This window comes from Microcebus murinus, chromosome 4 (genome assembly GCF_040939455.1).
Source record: "Microcebus murinus isolate Inina chromosome 4, M.murinus_Inina_mat1.0, whole genome shotgun sequence".
NCBI classification, from domain to species: Eukaryota; Metazoa; Chordata; class Mammalia; order Primates; family Cheirogaleidae; genus Microcebus; species Microcebus murinus.
The window spans coordinates 49,535,410-49,549,827 of NC_134107.1; the positions used below are offsets into that span (position 1 = coordinate 49,535,410).

General features: G+C 51.5%; 1 protein-coding gene across 10 annotated transcripts in view; it reads right to left on the minus strand.

The window, feature by feature from the left end:
- LOC105859950 (F-actin-monooxygenase MICAL2) overlaps positions 1 to 14,418 on the minus strand; it is a 154,822-nt gene that overhangs the window by 44,962 nt on the left and 95,442 nt on the right. For all 10 annotated transcript variants that reach the window (XR_002223646.2, XM_076002169.1, XM_076002173.1 and 7 more), the window contains exons 7-14: positions 13,202 to 13,357; positions 10,328 to 10,428; positions 5,907 to 6,164; positions 4,342 to 4,457; positions 3,374 to 3,500; positions 2,702 to 2,792; positions 1,393 to 1,540; positions 151 to 350 (exon numbers count right to left, since the gene is read on the minus strand). Coding sequence is in view for 9 of the 10 variants with exons in the window: in XM_076002169.1 (XP_075858284.1) it covers positions 151 to 350; positions 1,393 to 1,540; positions 2,702 to 2,792; positions 3,374 to 3,500; positions 4,342 to 4,457; positions 5,907 to 6,164; positions 10,328 to 10,428; positions 13,202 to 13,357 (1,197 nt within the window). In the remaining variant the exon portion in view is untranslated. The remainder of the gene's footprint in view (positions 1 to 150; positions 351 to 1,392; positions 1,541 to 2,701; positions 2,793 to 3,373; positions 3,501 to 4,341; positions 4,458 to 5,906; positions 6,165 to 10,327; positions 10,429 to 13,201; positions 13,358 to 14,418) is intronic.

Genomic DNA, 14,418 nt, shown 5'->3' on the forward strand with positions numbered 1-14,418 from the left:
AATCAAACACACAGGGTCTGGGTGAGTGGGGTCAACCCTGTTTGACCTCACAGTCAAAGGGAAGGCTTACCACCGGCCCCAGAGCAGAGGACGGTAGCTGGGTTCGGGCACGAGGACAGAGATGGCTCAAGGAGCCAAGCAGGTCCTTACCCATGGACCTCAGCGGGGTGCTGCGGAAGAGCTCGTAGAACTTGGAGAGGTACATGACCATGCTGAGCTTGTCTGGCTCCTGTGCTGATGCCATCTCTTTGCCCGTGGTCACCGGAGGAATCCCAAACTCACGCTCGGCCACATCAAACGCCAGCTGGTTGTTCTCCACAGCGTCGTCTTCATTCAAAGAGTCAAAGTTGCTAGAAAATCAAAACAAAGTAGAGAAATTCAGGGAGAGGAGGCAGAGGTGGGATGAGCTGAGCACTGTGGAGTGATACTCTGCCGGGTGTCAGCAGGGGTTGGGGGCAAAGGAGCAGTGACCCCAGCCCCTGTCCCCAGTTCTCACCCCACCCTCCAGAAGGTGCTAATGCCATCCTTCCCACTCAGAGAGGGACCAAATCAGACGTGGGCCATGATAATGTCATTGCCACCTAGGCAGAAACCACCAGAAATTAATTTAAATCTCTTTGGAAAATTTATGTTACTTTAACTTTAAGTATTTCCCTTATATTTTTTCTTTTTAATTACAAAAGTGATAATGGGCATCTTGTAAAAAAAATCGAGTTTTATATATATCATATAAAGCAAAAAGTGAGAGTCCCATCCCTTTCTCAAAGCAACCTCACTTGCTAAAAGTGCAAAGTGATAACCCTTTGGTTAGCTTCCTCTCAGTCTTTTTGGTGGATCTGCACACAGGCGTGAGGCTATACTGCTATTGATTTAAATACAAATGTCTCAGGCTTTGGACATCACACTGTGTTTGCACTAACATAATCTGATCTTCCTAATGTCTTTGCTGTATTTCCCAATCTATAGATGAAGAATCTAAAACTCAGAGAAGGTAAGTGGCTTGCCCAAGGGCACACAGCTTATGGATCTGCCTCTCAAACCTAATTCCTTAAAATCCTCAAACCAGTCCCCAGAATTGGGTCTTGCCTGTAATTCCTCTCTTGAGGGCAGAGTTACAAAGTGCAAACACTCAAATTTCCGAAGTGTGGCAACTGGAGGGACCGGAGAGCGCAATCAGTAAGCCTGAGCCAATTTTCACCCTCACGTGTGAGGAACACAGATCAAACACATTGCTGATAGAGTCATCAGTACAAAGGGAAAATAACAAATTTAAGAAGAACTGAAATCTAAAACATGGCAAGAGTGACACTGAACCCAGTAGTGAAGATTCTGCACCCAGCAGAGCAGCCTTGGCATCTCTCATCTCCAGGGTCCAGCGGGCCCCAGACTCACATCAGCTCAGGCCGGAAGTGGTGGATGATGGCGCACAGGGCCAGGCCGCTGCGCCAGGATGTGGTCAGATCCGTGACGTTGACGTGCTGGTAGCCCTCGGTCTGCTGCTGGCACCAGGTTAGGAGCTTGCTGGGCCGGATGTCTGACTCTGCAGGAAGGGAAGTGCAGGCAGTGAGGCTCTGAAGGGATCCCCTGCCACTGCCACCATGGCTGGGGACCAGGAGGAGTGGCAGCCAGGCAAGGGGGCAGGGGCCATTGGCATGGGTGCAGCCCCTGAGTGCTGCTGCCTGGGGGCCCAGCCGAGAGCATGGCAGGAGGGCAGGATGCTCGGACAGGAAGCACACACTCCTGCAGCACGGTCCCACGACCACTGTGGCCGGGCCCTGGGTGACACGCTAGGAACACAGGCCATGCCAGCAACACGCTTATCTTGCGGGGTCATCAGACTCAGGGGTCTGGGGGTTGATGATGACATGGTGCCACAACGGAGGGAGAAACAGGGTGCTGTGGGAGCATGGAAGCCCCCTTGCCCGAGGCTGCAGCCCTGGGGGCGTGGAGGGGGGCACTCTCCAAAGAAAGTGCCACGGGGCAGGTGCGTTTGAGCTGGTCCTTAAAGAGTGTCTAGGAATCCAACACAGGAGAAGGCATTCTAGGAAGACAGAAAGGACTGTGCAATGGCAAAGAATCTAGAAAAATCTGCCATGTCTGTGTGGTGGTGAGATGGTTGGTTATAGCAGCAGGCACATGGAGTATGGAGGGAAGAGAGGAATACGGCTGAGCGTGCCTAGGGAGGGAGAGGACAGACGCCAGGTCTGGACAGGCACAGGGAGCCGGGAGGTCTCGGGGCAGAGCAGTGCCCTGGCTGAGCTGGGTGCAGGTGCATGGGGGGCGGTTACTCATCCAATCATCCCCTTCCCCTGCCATGGAGCACCGGCCTTATGCCCAGTAAGGTCAGGAAAAGGTGACACACATGAAGCTTGTCATCCAGTTGGGGAGACAAGACCCCTACACTAGAAACAACAGGAGCATAAAAACAAGTCCCATTGAGTGATTCCACGGTTCGCATTTGCTGTGCTAAGCTCTCAACACGTATCAACTCCTTCAGTCCTCATGATGGTTCTACAGGCAGATGTTTCCTTGGTCTCACAGATGAGGGAACCGCAGCTCAGAGAGGAAAGGTGCCTGCCTAAGATCACACAGGTAGCAAGCCGGGCTGCTGCAGAGCCTGTGTCTCCACTGCCGCTGGGCAGGCCTCCCCCCGGCAAAGCCCCTCCCGGCTGTCTGGCCAGGGCCCCAGGGGGGCGCTTACCCCTCCTGGAGAGGCTGACGGATCTCCTCATGGAGCCCAGCCTCTCGATAGGGTAGCGGTCCAGCTCCTTCGTGATGTACAAGTGCTTCACCTATGAGCAAGAGAGACACACGCTTGCCTACCGGCTCCCTAAATCCTCGTCTCAGGGCCTCCAAACTCAGTGCCTGCCCCCTTTCTCCCTCGCTGGAGGGCACGAGTCACAGACCAAGGGACCTCAATCACCCACCCAACTGTGGGCAACTGTGTGCATGCATGTGTCTAGTTTGCATATATGTAATTGGCTAAATTTAAAAATTCACACCTTTCTCTGTTCCATTGACCAGTGAGGTTGGGGGTTTGGTGGCTCCAAGTTAGTGGGAGAAAAAAGGTCTCAAAGACCATGGTGGTGAGGAGGGAGGATACTTGTCTGAGTAGATTATTTGAGAGAGGTGTGATCAGCAATGTATATGCACAGTGCAAATTAATATTAATATATGTAAATGTATGCACAGAAGCTTATATTAATTTATCCCAGGAGTTCTAGTTCTCTCCTGTGGGCTGCAGAGAATGTCGACTCTCCTGGGGGGAAGAACTGGTCCTACCCTGGGTCCTGGGAATAAGCTGGGATTTATGTGACCCCCTTCCCACCACCCAGTGCAGAGTGACCCAGACAGGGCCCCGGGACGGACTTGCCTGGTGGGGCCTGACACAGTTGGAGTTGAGGTTCGGGTAGCGCGTCCCTGGGTCCAGCGTGTACTGCTCAAAGTTCTTGTGGATGTTCTCTGGGGTTGTCTGAGGTAACAGCCGGTAAAGACTTTCTCTGGAGGGAGGCAGAGCCCGGAGGTTAGGCCTTGTTGTCTCAGGCCTCTGTCCCCCATCCCCACCATCCCCCTCTTTCAAGGGCTTCTTGGAGGTGTTTGTATAACCCTTCCCTGAGATACCCAACGCGCGTGGTTCTTGAGATCTGCAAAGTTGGGGAACAAAGAGGCTGAGAGAAGAGGGGTGTCTGAGAGGCAGGGATGCTGGTCTCCTTCCCTGGGCAGAAGCAGGAGTGCAGGGCTGGTGGCACGGTGACCTGTGGTTTTGCTGTAACCACACCCAGCCACGCTGCCTCCTGCAGCCTTTACCCTTGACCACAAGCCTCCACACACAAGACTGTCAGAGGTCTGCCTTGACCCGCCAGCCCTGACTTCCAGTGTCCGCCAGCTGTCACAGCCACACGGCCACGTGGCCAGCAGCAGGGGTCTGGGAGGAAGCCCAGAATCTCAGCAGTGGGAGAAGCCTGGGAGGCCAGAGAACCCAACCAGGGCGGGACACTCAGCACTGTCTTAGAAGACTCCTTTAAACCTCTCTGGCTCTTGGGTGAGTGAGCAGTGTTGGGGATCCCCGGCTCTAGGGCCACCCCAGATGAAGACTTCTCTGTGGCATCCAGGGCCTGAGGTCCTGGCCACCAGAGAGGGGCACTGAAGGAAGAAAGTATCCTTGGAGACCCAGTGATCAATCAGGCCACACGTGGGAAGGCTAATTCAGGGGGCACAAAGGCTCTAGGAACATCCAAGAGTCATCTGGGCACCTGCCAGGTAGGTGATCTTGTCCCTCTTCCTGCCTGAGCCTTTGACAAGGCCCTGCCCTCAGCTAGGAACCCTGATGGCAGAACTCACCTTTCAGCCAGCAGTTCCAGGGGAGGGGTGCCCTGGTTCCAGCTCTTCACCATCCACGCTGTGTCAAAGGCTGCCAGGAAGCCACGGGCACAGCCTGTGCCCATGGGCCAAAATGGCTGCAAAAGAAAATGTGCAAAACTCTGGTTGATTCTCTGATTGCCCAGTCTACGGTCCCATTGTACCCAGCACACACTGATGGCCAGGCTTGCTCAAGGAATTGGAAGAATTGAGAAGTGACAGGGCAGGGACCCTGAGACCTACAAGGATTCACCACAAGCTCAAATAGCTGTAGCACAGAGTCAAATGCAAAGGGAGCTGTGACACAGGTACAGCAAAACTGCTTTAGGGCTCAGAAAAGGTGAGGCAATTCCCACCCTGGGAGAGGGAGATGGAAATCAGAGCATGCTTCATGAAAGAGTGGCATTGGTCAGGTGGCTTACGCCTATAACCCCAGCACTTTGGGAGGCTGAGATGGTGGGATCACTTGAGGCTAGGAGTTTAAGGCCAGCCTGAGCAACACAGTGAGATCCCCATCTCTACAAAAAATATTAAAATGAGCTGGGTGTGGTGGTGCACACCTGTAATCCCAGCTACCAGGAGGCTGGGGCAGGAGGATTGCTTGAGCCCAGGAGTTTGAGGTTGCAGTGAGCTATGATGGTGCCACTGCCCTTTAGCCTGGGCAACAGAGTGAGACTGTCTCAAGAAAAAAAAAAAAAAAAAGAAAAAAGAGCAGCATTAAACCAATCTTAAAGAATGGATAGGATTCTGCCCCTGACACACTAGGGAATAGTGTGGGCAAAGGCATAGTGGCTGGAAAATGTTGGAAGAACAGCCCTCTGGTTGGGGTGTAGCACAGAGCATGGGGGGAGTGTGGAGAGAAGTCACACTGGGGAGGGAGGCTGGGCCAGAAGCAGGGTGGGTGCTGAATGCTCACTAAGGAATTTCAGTTCAAGTCCACGTACAGTGGTCCTTGCCCAGCAGTGCCCAAGGGCTAATTCAAGGCTAAGTGATAACTAACCTCTTCCAGAAGTGCCAAAAGTGTGGTTTGGAATTCAACTCATAACTTGCGGTAAATACATAAACATGTTTTGATCAATGCTTGCATTAAAGATAAAAATGTAGCCCTTTTGAAAACATTTATTTAATCTACGAGTCCTCGCACTGACAGATTTTCTGGACTTTGGAGCCCACACGCCTCTCCAAAGACCACACAGGGCCACCCACATGAGAAAGGAGTCTTGGCCCAGCTGAAGGTCTGCACACTCTGAGAAGGACAGCCCATGTGGTCTAGACCAGGGCTGCCCGATTTTGAACTTCAACCAGGAAGTGAGCACAGAAGAACCCATGGCTGGAAGAGAAAGCTGTCCCACCTCCACACAGGCAGAACAGGCTCCTCCGAATTTAGCAGGGCAGGCTCCGAGGCCCGGGCGGGCTTGGCAGAGCCCTGCCAACTGGCTGGGAGCCTGTCCTTCCCCCGTTGCATGACAGCAGATGCTGCCTGCCAGAATATAACTGCAGGATCTGTCTCGGTGCAGGAATGAGGGGGCTCCGAATGCAGGCGGTACCTCGAGCAAGCTGTCACCCACGAGGGCCACGAGCAGCTGGTGTGCCTGCCGCTCCCGCACCAGGGCCGCATTCTCCGAGGCGTACATGGAGGTAAAGTCAAACATGGCCACGTCGGGCTGCCCGTAGTGGTTCCTGGCAAAGTCTAAGGATGGCAGCTGGTAGTTAGTGGCAAAGTCTGCAGCTTCCCGGGCATAGGAGAGGAGGTTGTCTTGGTTCACGTTCTCTGCACACAGCAGCATCTCTGTGTCGATGTAGTCCTGGGGGAGATCAAAACACGGTATAGTAACCTGCTCCTCTAAAGGGCTAGTCTGCATCAGCCACTCAGCAAAAGGACTTGGGGTGGGTCTCTACGATGAAGCTAATCAAAACAAAAAATAGAAAATCAGGGCCAAGGGAATAAAGAGGAAATAAATGAGCCAGCTGTTGGGGTTAACATGATTGCGATTAAGCATGGAGTTTGGCACTGAGCTTCCCGGCATCCAGGGCAAAAGGGAAACGTGATACATTACAGGGCTCTCCTTATCAGAAAGAAGGAAGCATAGAAATTCCTCAGGGGAGGCAATTTTTTCCTGGCACTAAATTCTAAAAGATCTGTCTCATGTAGGAATTTCAACAGAGAACCCTGAGAGTTGTAATGAACAGCGGACTTGATAACGGTCTTGGAGCAAGCGACAAGCACGTTTTGTGTGGCTGGTTCTCACCGTAACTTCCAATACAGTTAAAAGACCAAGAGCAAATCAGTAAGTGTGACTTCATAATGAATTGAGCTAAGCTAACACGGTCCGGATATGCTGTGTTTAGTGGTCAAACAAGACCAGGAAAAAACTGGTACTCGGCATAACTCAGATTTTCTCTCCAGAATCAGTTACCCCTTTTCTTGACAGGCCAAGGGAGGCTGCTCAAGGCTTGGGGCTTTGCTCATGGTGTTAATTGTTAGACTTCCCTGCTGGGGGTGGAGAACCCTGAGCTAAGAGAACGAGGATGTCCATCCTGGAGGGATACTGGCAATGAACCGCAGGATGTCAGGGACTGAAGGAAGTAGGAAAGGTTGGCGTATCCCCAGAGTCCAAGATGCTCACCATCTGGCTAAAGGAACTAAAAAGACCACCTTTCCCAAAGGTGACAAAAAAATCACAGAGACCTGGAGGTAGAGAGGACCAGTGTGCATGGTGAGCACAGATTTGGGGGTCAGCAAGAGCGACAGGTCAAAGTCCACCTCTGCTATTTACTAGCTATAAATTTGGGCAAGTTATTTAACTTTTCTGAGTCTTCATCTTCTCATTTGTAAAGTGGTTATAACAAAATCTATTTCACAGATGTAGATTGAAGGAGACTGCATATGTGAAATCCCTAACCCCATGCCAGGCATGTGGGAAGTGTTCAATGCATGGGAATTCCTGGCCCCAGCAATTCATGATGGCACAAAACACAGGATATGCTGACGTGCACCTAGACCTACCCAAGGCACCACATCTACAAGGTCTATCTACAACCAGAGTGACCTAGTATCTCAATTTTCTGAATCACCATGACTTCAAATACCCTGTTTTAAAAATTCTAAAATGTCTACATCCAAACCACATGCCCTGAAGTGTGCCCAGCATTGGTCCGAGAGCCCTTTGTCAGGTCCTGGTGTCCAGGATGGGGGTCCTGTTCTCTGGTGGTCTTTCCCACCCCCGTTGCTGCAGCCAAGGATCCTGTCCCCCCCTGAAGGTGTGCAGAGAGACGGAGGATGAGTGAAGGGGGCGGTCTCAAACACACCCCTGCTCAAAGCAACATCCCTGAGGTGGGGTCGTGGGTGACATGAAACTGCCTGGTGTGGACGCCCCCACAGCAGTGTGAGGACCTGGCGGAGGGAGCAGGCCTCTGGGCCAGACCTGTATGACAGCCCACCTGGCCCTCGGCTGCGGCGGGGCCTCCGAGGGGCTGGAGGGTCCCAGGTGAGTGGTGGAGGGCAGGAGGAGCAGAACTATAGGGAGGAGGTGAGAATGGCATGAGAGGACAAAAGTCGGGGAAAGGGACAGGAAACAGGTTCTAAGTGAAGCAGGCAGGCCCAGAGATGTCATCCTGCATGAAGACAAAGGAGGCACGGGGATGCACCTGGGCCCACTCGCCACAGGCCTGTGGTCCTGGGGGAGGTTGGGTCCTGGACAGAGAGGTGGGGGGGAGGGTAGTGCGGAGGGAAGCAGGGAACATGAGTGGGGCTGGGCCGCATAAGAATAGCAGCCTCCCCAAGTGTTGAGCGGGGAAGAGGCTGGAGGCTGGCAGAGGAGGTCGGCGATGCCCACATGCTCCATGGGGGTGGGGGTGAGGATCAGCAACAAGAGGCTGCCGTTTGTGCACCAACCATGCCTCGCCCAGCAGCCAAGTGTCCACAGCACGCTGACAGCAGGCCTGCTGGCCCGGGAATCCCAGCCCATGCATGAGTGGCCAGCAGAGGCAGGGGCCCAAGGAGGCTCTGGGATGGGACATCCTCCTGGTGGGGAACAGAAAGATGGACACAGCTGGGAGCCCAAACACACTGTTTCTGGAGAAGAAACTTTACTCCCTTCAGTGGCCATGGGAAGAAGCCCAGAGAGCAGCTGGAATCGATGGGGAAGCAGGAAAGGAAAACTCCTTGCTCAGAGGCTGGTCAGTCATCAACATTTACTCAGCACTTTCTGTGTGCCCATAGGAAGATGCTGATCCACACAAAGAGAGGAGAACAGAGAGGACCTGCCATTTCTTGGAAAGCAAACGGAGAATGTGAACTTAAGTGGCTCACAGGCCAGCTATATGCTACAGAGTGTGGCTGGAAACTCAGAGGCTTGGGCCACAGCTCCTGACCCAAATGGGCATCCATTTCTCCCACGTCCAGCCTAAGGCCTCCGATTTCTAGAAGACAGCTCCCACTTAGTATTTGAGGCCCCTCAGCACCAGCTCAGGAGGAGCCCCGGAGTCCTCTGAGGGAGAAAAGAAGGCCTTGGCGAGGACAACCACGGGGCCTGGAGGGGCTCTGCCAACTGCCAAGCAACCGAGTGTCCATGAGAACGTGTCACTGCCTGGGCAAACACCCTGGGACGACTAAAGGTCATCTTCGCATCCCAGGGGGCTGGACAACTCAGCCAGTGGAGCATGAATCCGGGCAAACTTCACCTGCCTGCCCAGCCCCACCTCTGCCCAGCGCCCACTGCACCTGCACCCCAGGATGACCCTTCGCTCTCCAACAGTCAGCCCCAGACTCAGGAGGTGACTTCTGGAGGGATGCCTGCAGGGCAGGGGGAAGAAGGGGATCCGCCTCCCCCAGACTGACCAGTCGGCAGTGAGCACCATGTGCTGAAGCCCACCGCCTGGCCATTTGGGGGCGCCCGGCCAGCTCCACCCCGTCCTTGTCCACAGCCTCTGCCCACAAGGCAGCTCTCAGCGAAGGCCTGGGCTGAGGAGGAGGCGGCCCAGGGGAGGGCTGGGTTACTAATGCCGCCCGGCCGGCTGCCAGCACCAGCAGGCGAGAAGATAGACACATTCTTCTCTGACAAGCAGTGATGAATGGGTACCGCACTGCCCGGGCCCAGGCTGACACCCCAGAGCAGGCTGACCCTGCACTGCAGGATCCTTATCTGGAGGATGCAGCAGCAGCGACAATGACAGGGGCTCTGGAAGGGCTGAAAACCTGACCATAGAAGCTTCCAGCCAGGGACCACCACACCATGTTTCTCCCTTCCAACCCTTCTCTGTGTTGGTGCAAGAAGAGGCAAAGCCACGGAGCAGCAGCCAGGAAGCCAGCAGGACAAAAAGCCGGTGTCCAAACAAGGCTGAGAGTTACAGAGGGATCTACCAACCCACCATGCACAGCACTGTGCTAGGTGCTGTGTGTGTGTTTATTTGCTTCTTCCAAGGAGCATAAACTTTCAGACATAAACTGTTGTTCTTATTTTGTAGATGACAAGGCTTGGGCTCAGTTTGCCCATGATCTGAGTGAGTACATGGCACAGCCAAGATGCAGCTTGCATCTTTTTGACTGCATGAATAGTGAGCTTCCCTCCATACCATGATGAAGGCTCATAGGGTGAAATTCACAAGCAAAAGCATCTCTATGTCCCACTAGGACAAGGAGCCCCCTCTGCCTCCAGATGACACGTGACCTCCCAGAGAAGGGGCAAGGCTGAGTGAGTCTTGGGCAGCAAAAGCTCCGCTGATGTAGTAATATGTTAACAGCACCGCACATGCTCTGCAGAGACTTCTCTATGTGTATGGGCCTGGGCTCTTCACCCAGCACTCCGGCAACATCGAGGGAAGGACAGTGGTAGGCAGGTGGTCCCTGCCCTCTCCTCCCCTTGCTCAGTCTCTGGCGGGAGGACATCTGCTCCCACACCTGCCGATGCTGCCAGCCCAGGTCACAAAGGAAAAGATAGTTGGGAAATCACAGCCAAGAGGTACGTACATTAATGATGACACCTTTGTCGAGCAGGCTCTGCTTCTTGGCTGTCATGACAAAGTAGTGGGTGCAGTCCTTGTAGTAAACAATGTTCTCTAGATCAATCCCTGAAAACAAGAAGCATTTGTAGACTCAGTGTTTCTTCCTCACACCAAACGTGTGCCAGGAACTACATTTTGCCTCATTACAGATCTCATTATTTATCTGCAGCATATTCATGTTCGGCAAGTTTTTAAGACACACAAGGCTAGAAAGGATAAAATAGAGTGCCAGAATTTACCCAAGTCAAAGTAGCTAGCTTTTACAGTTCAACAAAGACACTATTTCTTTTAAAACTCACAATGTGCATGGTGCATAGGGGTTGTAGACCAGTATTCCTAAGTTAGATCTGGGTAACTGTTGCAGAAAGGCCAAGTGCTGGCCATGGCCGTGGCATCTAAGCACTGAGACAGCTGGGATCTGACTCCAAGTCCTGTCCAGCATGCCTTCCCCATGGCCACAGCTGCATGGAACTGGGGGAATTCTCCAAAGACCATCCTAAAGAATGTTTCTATCATTTCCCTGTTCACATGTGAAAACCTAGGTGCAGTGGTAGGAACAACTCAGGTTTCTACCAATTGCAAAACACTTTATAAACTAAGTTTCTGCATTTCTTGCATTGAAAACCAAGCTATGGAGATGAGAGCTCAGCTTCGTGGATCTCAAAAGGTGGTCTCTGGCCAGTAGCAGTAGCAGCAGCAGCAGCAGCAACTGAGAACTTAACAGAAATGCAAATGATCAAGGCCCCAGCCCAGACCTACTGAATCAAAACCCTGGGGACAGAGCCAGAATTCTGTGTTTGAACAAGCTCTCTAGGCGGTCTGAGTCGTGTTCCAGTTTGAGAATGACTGCCTTTAGCTTATTTGAAAGGAGAGAAAGGAACAGACACAGGGCGTGGTGACATCGGCATGCAACACAAGGCGTGCTGGGTAACCATGGCAACAGCTTTATTACTGTTAAATAGGAAACGGCCATCAGTGCAGAGGCCCCCGAGAATCAGAGGAAATTCACAGCTGTTGGTGTGCGAGGACACCATCGTGAAACAATGGCTGAAGGTGACAACCACAGCAGAGCTTAAAGGAAGCTCATTGAAACGTGGGGAAACATACTCAATGTCCTGTCACAATTTATATTTGGTGGTGTAAGTATTTATGTTCTTGGAAGGGAGGGGAGGGTTGGAGAATTCTTAAATCATTCAGAAGAACATTATATGCTGGAAGGAAATATTAAAGCTTAAAAAAAAAAATAATGCAACTGTGGTGAAACTCAGAGGGCCACATGATGGGCACACATCGCTGTGGCTAGCAAGAGACACAGTCTCACTCGCCAACGAGTCCCAGCTCTAGAAAATGATCTTAAAGAAAGAATTTAACAGAAGCAGCTTTATCTGTAACAGTAAATAACCGGAAGGCCTGAATCAGAGGTCAGCGAATGTTTCTGTAAAGGGCCAGATAGTCACTATCGGCCACAGGCGACAATGTGCAGAAATGGGCGAGGCTGTGTTATAATCAACCTTCATTTTGTACATTGAAATTTGTATTTTGTATAATTTTCATGTGTCACAACATATTATTCTTTTGATTTTTTTCTTTAGCCCTTTAAAAATATAAAACCATTCTTAGCCCCAAGGCGATGCAAAAACTGTGGCCACAGTTTGCCCATCTCTGGGTCAAATGCTTAGGTGGTGACAATACATCTACGTGGTGAGACATGCTGCAGCCCCTAACACTGACCGTCAGGAGCACCATGTTTAGAACGTGATGCGGAATGAGAACAACAGAACAACAAAGAGCAGGGACACCATGGATAGAGCTAGAGCCACGTGAAAAGCAAGCTCGCGGGTGGCAAATCGCAGAAAAGGAGCTCACGACCCTGAAGTCCATTCCTGTGCTAGGTGGTCAGATCGTGTGTAAAGACTTTACTTAACACTGTTGTTACACTGCCTTTTCAAAAAGAAGGATATATTTTTAATCAGCTAAAAAGAAAGGAAAAACTGTGGAATCGACTTTATAGGGAATAGGCAATTCATCCCTCTCCTTCCCCTCACCCTGTTGAGTTTTTCTCTACCCTCCTGTCACCACCTGATGTGTGGCTTATTTGTTTACTGACTGTCTGCCCCTGTGGAATAGTATAAGCTCCAGGACAGAGGGATTTCGGTTTTGCTCACTGCTCTATCTCAGGCCCTGCCATAGAGTAGGCATTCAATAAACATTTGTGGAGTGAATGAATCAAAACCTTCTATCCTCTAGGCCCACAGCTGGGTGACAACTGATGGCAGTAAGTGTCACGTTCACAGAGTGGCCCTGGACGTCCTCATGAAGAAATGCAGCTGGTGTGATGCAGGAAAGCACCTGGGCTTCTCAGGTCCCGCCTGCAGGTGCTGGCTCCCCTCTCCGAGTGCTCCCCGAGCACCACACTGACCTTGGACATGGTGCTAATCTCCTGCCTTAAGGTGGTTCATGCGGGTCTCTCTCCCTGGACAGGGAGCTGCTTTGGGAGGGATCAAGCCAGCCTCCACTTGATACCCCACAATATCGAGAATTGGCATGTGGTGGGCACTTAGAAAATGTCTACAGCGTAAATAAATTCTCATTTATTTAATCTAGTGTCTATTTTCATGTACAACATCCAGAACTTTCCCTCAAGGATCTCTCTTATCTTTGAAGGAATCCTGCCCATAAATCACCTATCCTCAGGAGAAGGCTCTGCTTCCTCCCCATCAGAGTGTTCCAAGAGCCTGGAAAGCCACTACGCACTGTCCCCCCCCCCCCCCCCCCCCCGCCACCTTGCACTTCAGAAACCTCGGACAATGCCCTGGCTGGAGAAAGATGAGGGTCCCACCTGTTTCTTCTTTGAGGTCCTGAAAAAACTTCTGATTGAAGATGAAAGCCACGCCGCTAATCTCCTCCACCTTGGCCTCGGCCGTGCTGTTTCTGTTTATGAAGTTGGCGGTGATTGCGATAGCCAGCTTCCCACGGAATTCTTTTCTTCTGAACCCTGCACGAGGAGAAAGGAGGAGGTGGGTCTATCTCCTGGATTTGATGTGAAGACTGAAAAAGTCCTGAGGAAGCTATTCTCAGATGCCGCCCAGGCCCGCGGAAACAAAGTTCTAGGTCTCCAGAGAACAGGAGCAGGCAGACATGCTAGGGTTCCTTCCCAAGGAGGAGCAAGTCACCAGCGGCCTTTCAGTCAGTGGAACCTTGTCCTTTTGTAAGATCTCTAGGTCCTGGTTAGGCCCCAACAAACAAAAGGCTAAAGTGATCCTGCCCAACAGGTCACCTCAGGGCTCACCCTTTCAAAGAAGTTTTGGGCATTGTCGCTAGATAACTCTCATGAGAGACACATATATGCTTTGAACTTAAAGGATAAAAACTACTTTGTTAGTATTTTTCATGGTTTTTTTTTCCTCTTTGAAAAGTACTATTATTCAATTGAATTTCTGCAGGACAGGGATTTTAACAAATTTTCTTTGTATCTCCAATCGTTATGGAGATGCACCCCCAAATTCATGTTGAATGTCTCTACCCTCCTGCCACCACCTGATGTGTGGCTTGTTTGTTTACTGAGAAATTCATGTTGAAGTCCTAACCTCCAATACCTCAGAATGTGGCTTTGCGATTTGGAAATAGGGTCACTGCAGATGGAACTAGTTAAGATGAGGTCATACAGGAGTAGGATGGGCCCTCATCCAATAGGACTGGTGTGCTTATAAAAAAGGGAACATCTGGAGACAAACGTACACAGGAAGAACACCATGTGAAGTTGAAGGCAGAGATCACGAAGATGCTTCTAGAAGCCACGGAACACCAAAGGTTGCCAGTGAACCACCAGATGCTAGGAGAGGGGCATGGAATAGATCCTTCCTCACAGCCTTCAGAAGGAACCAACCCTTCAAACACCTTGATCCTGGCCTTCCAGCCTCCAGAGCTGTGAGGCAATACATTTCTGCTGGTCAAGCCACTTAGTGTGTGGTACTTTGTTAGGGAGCCCCAGGAAATGGACACACCAATCCCCAGTGACTGGCACTTAGTAGATGCTCAACAAATATATAACATATC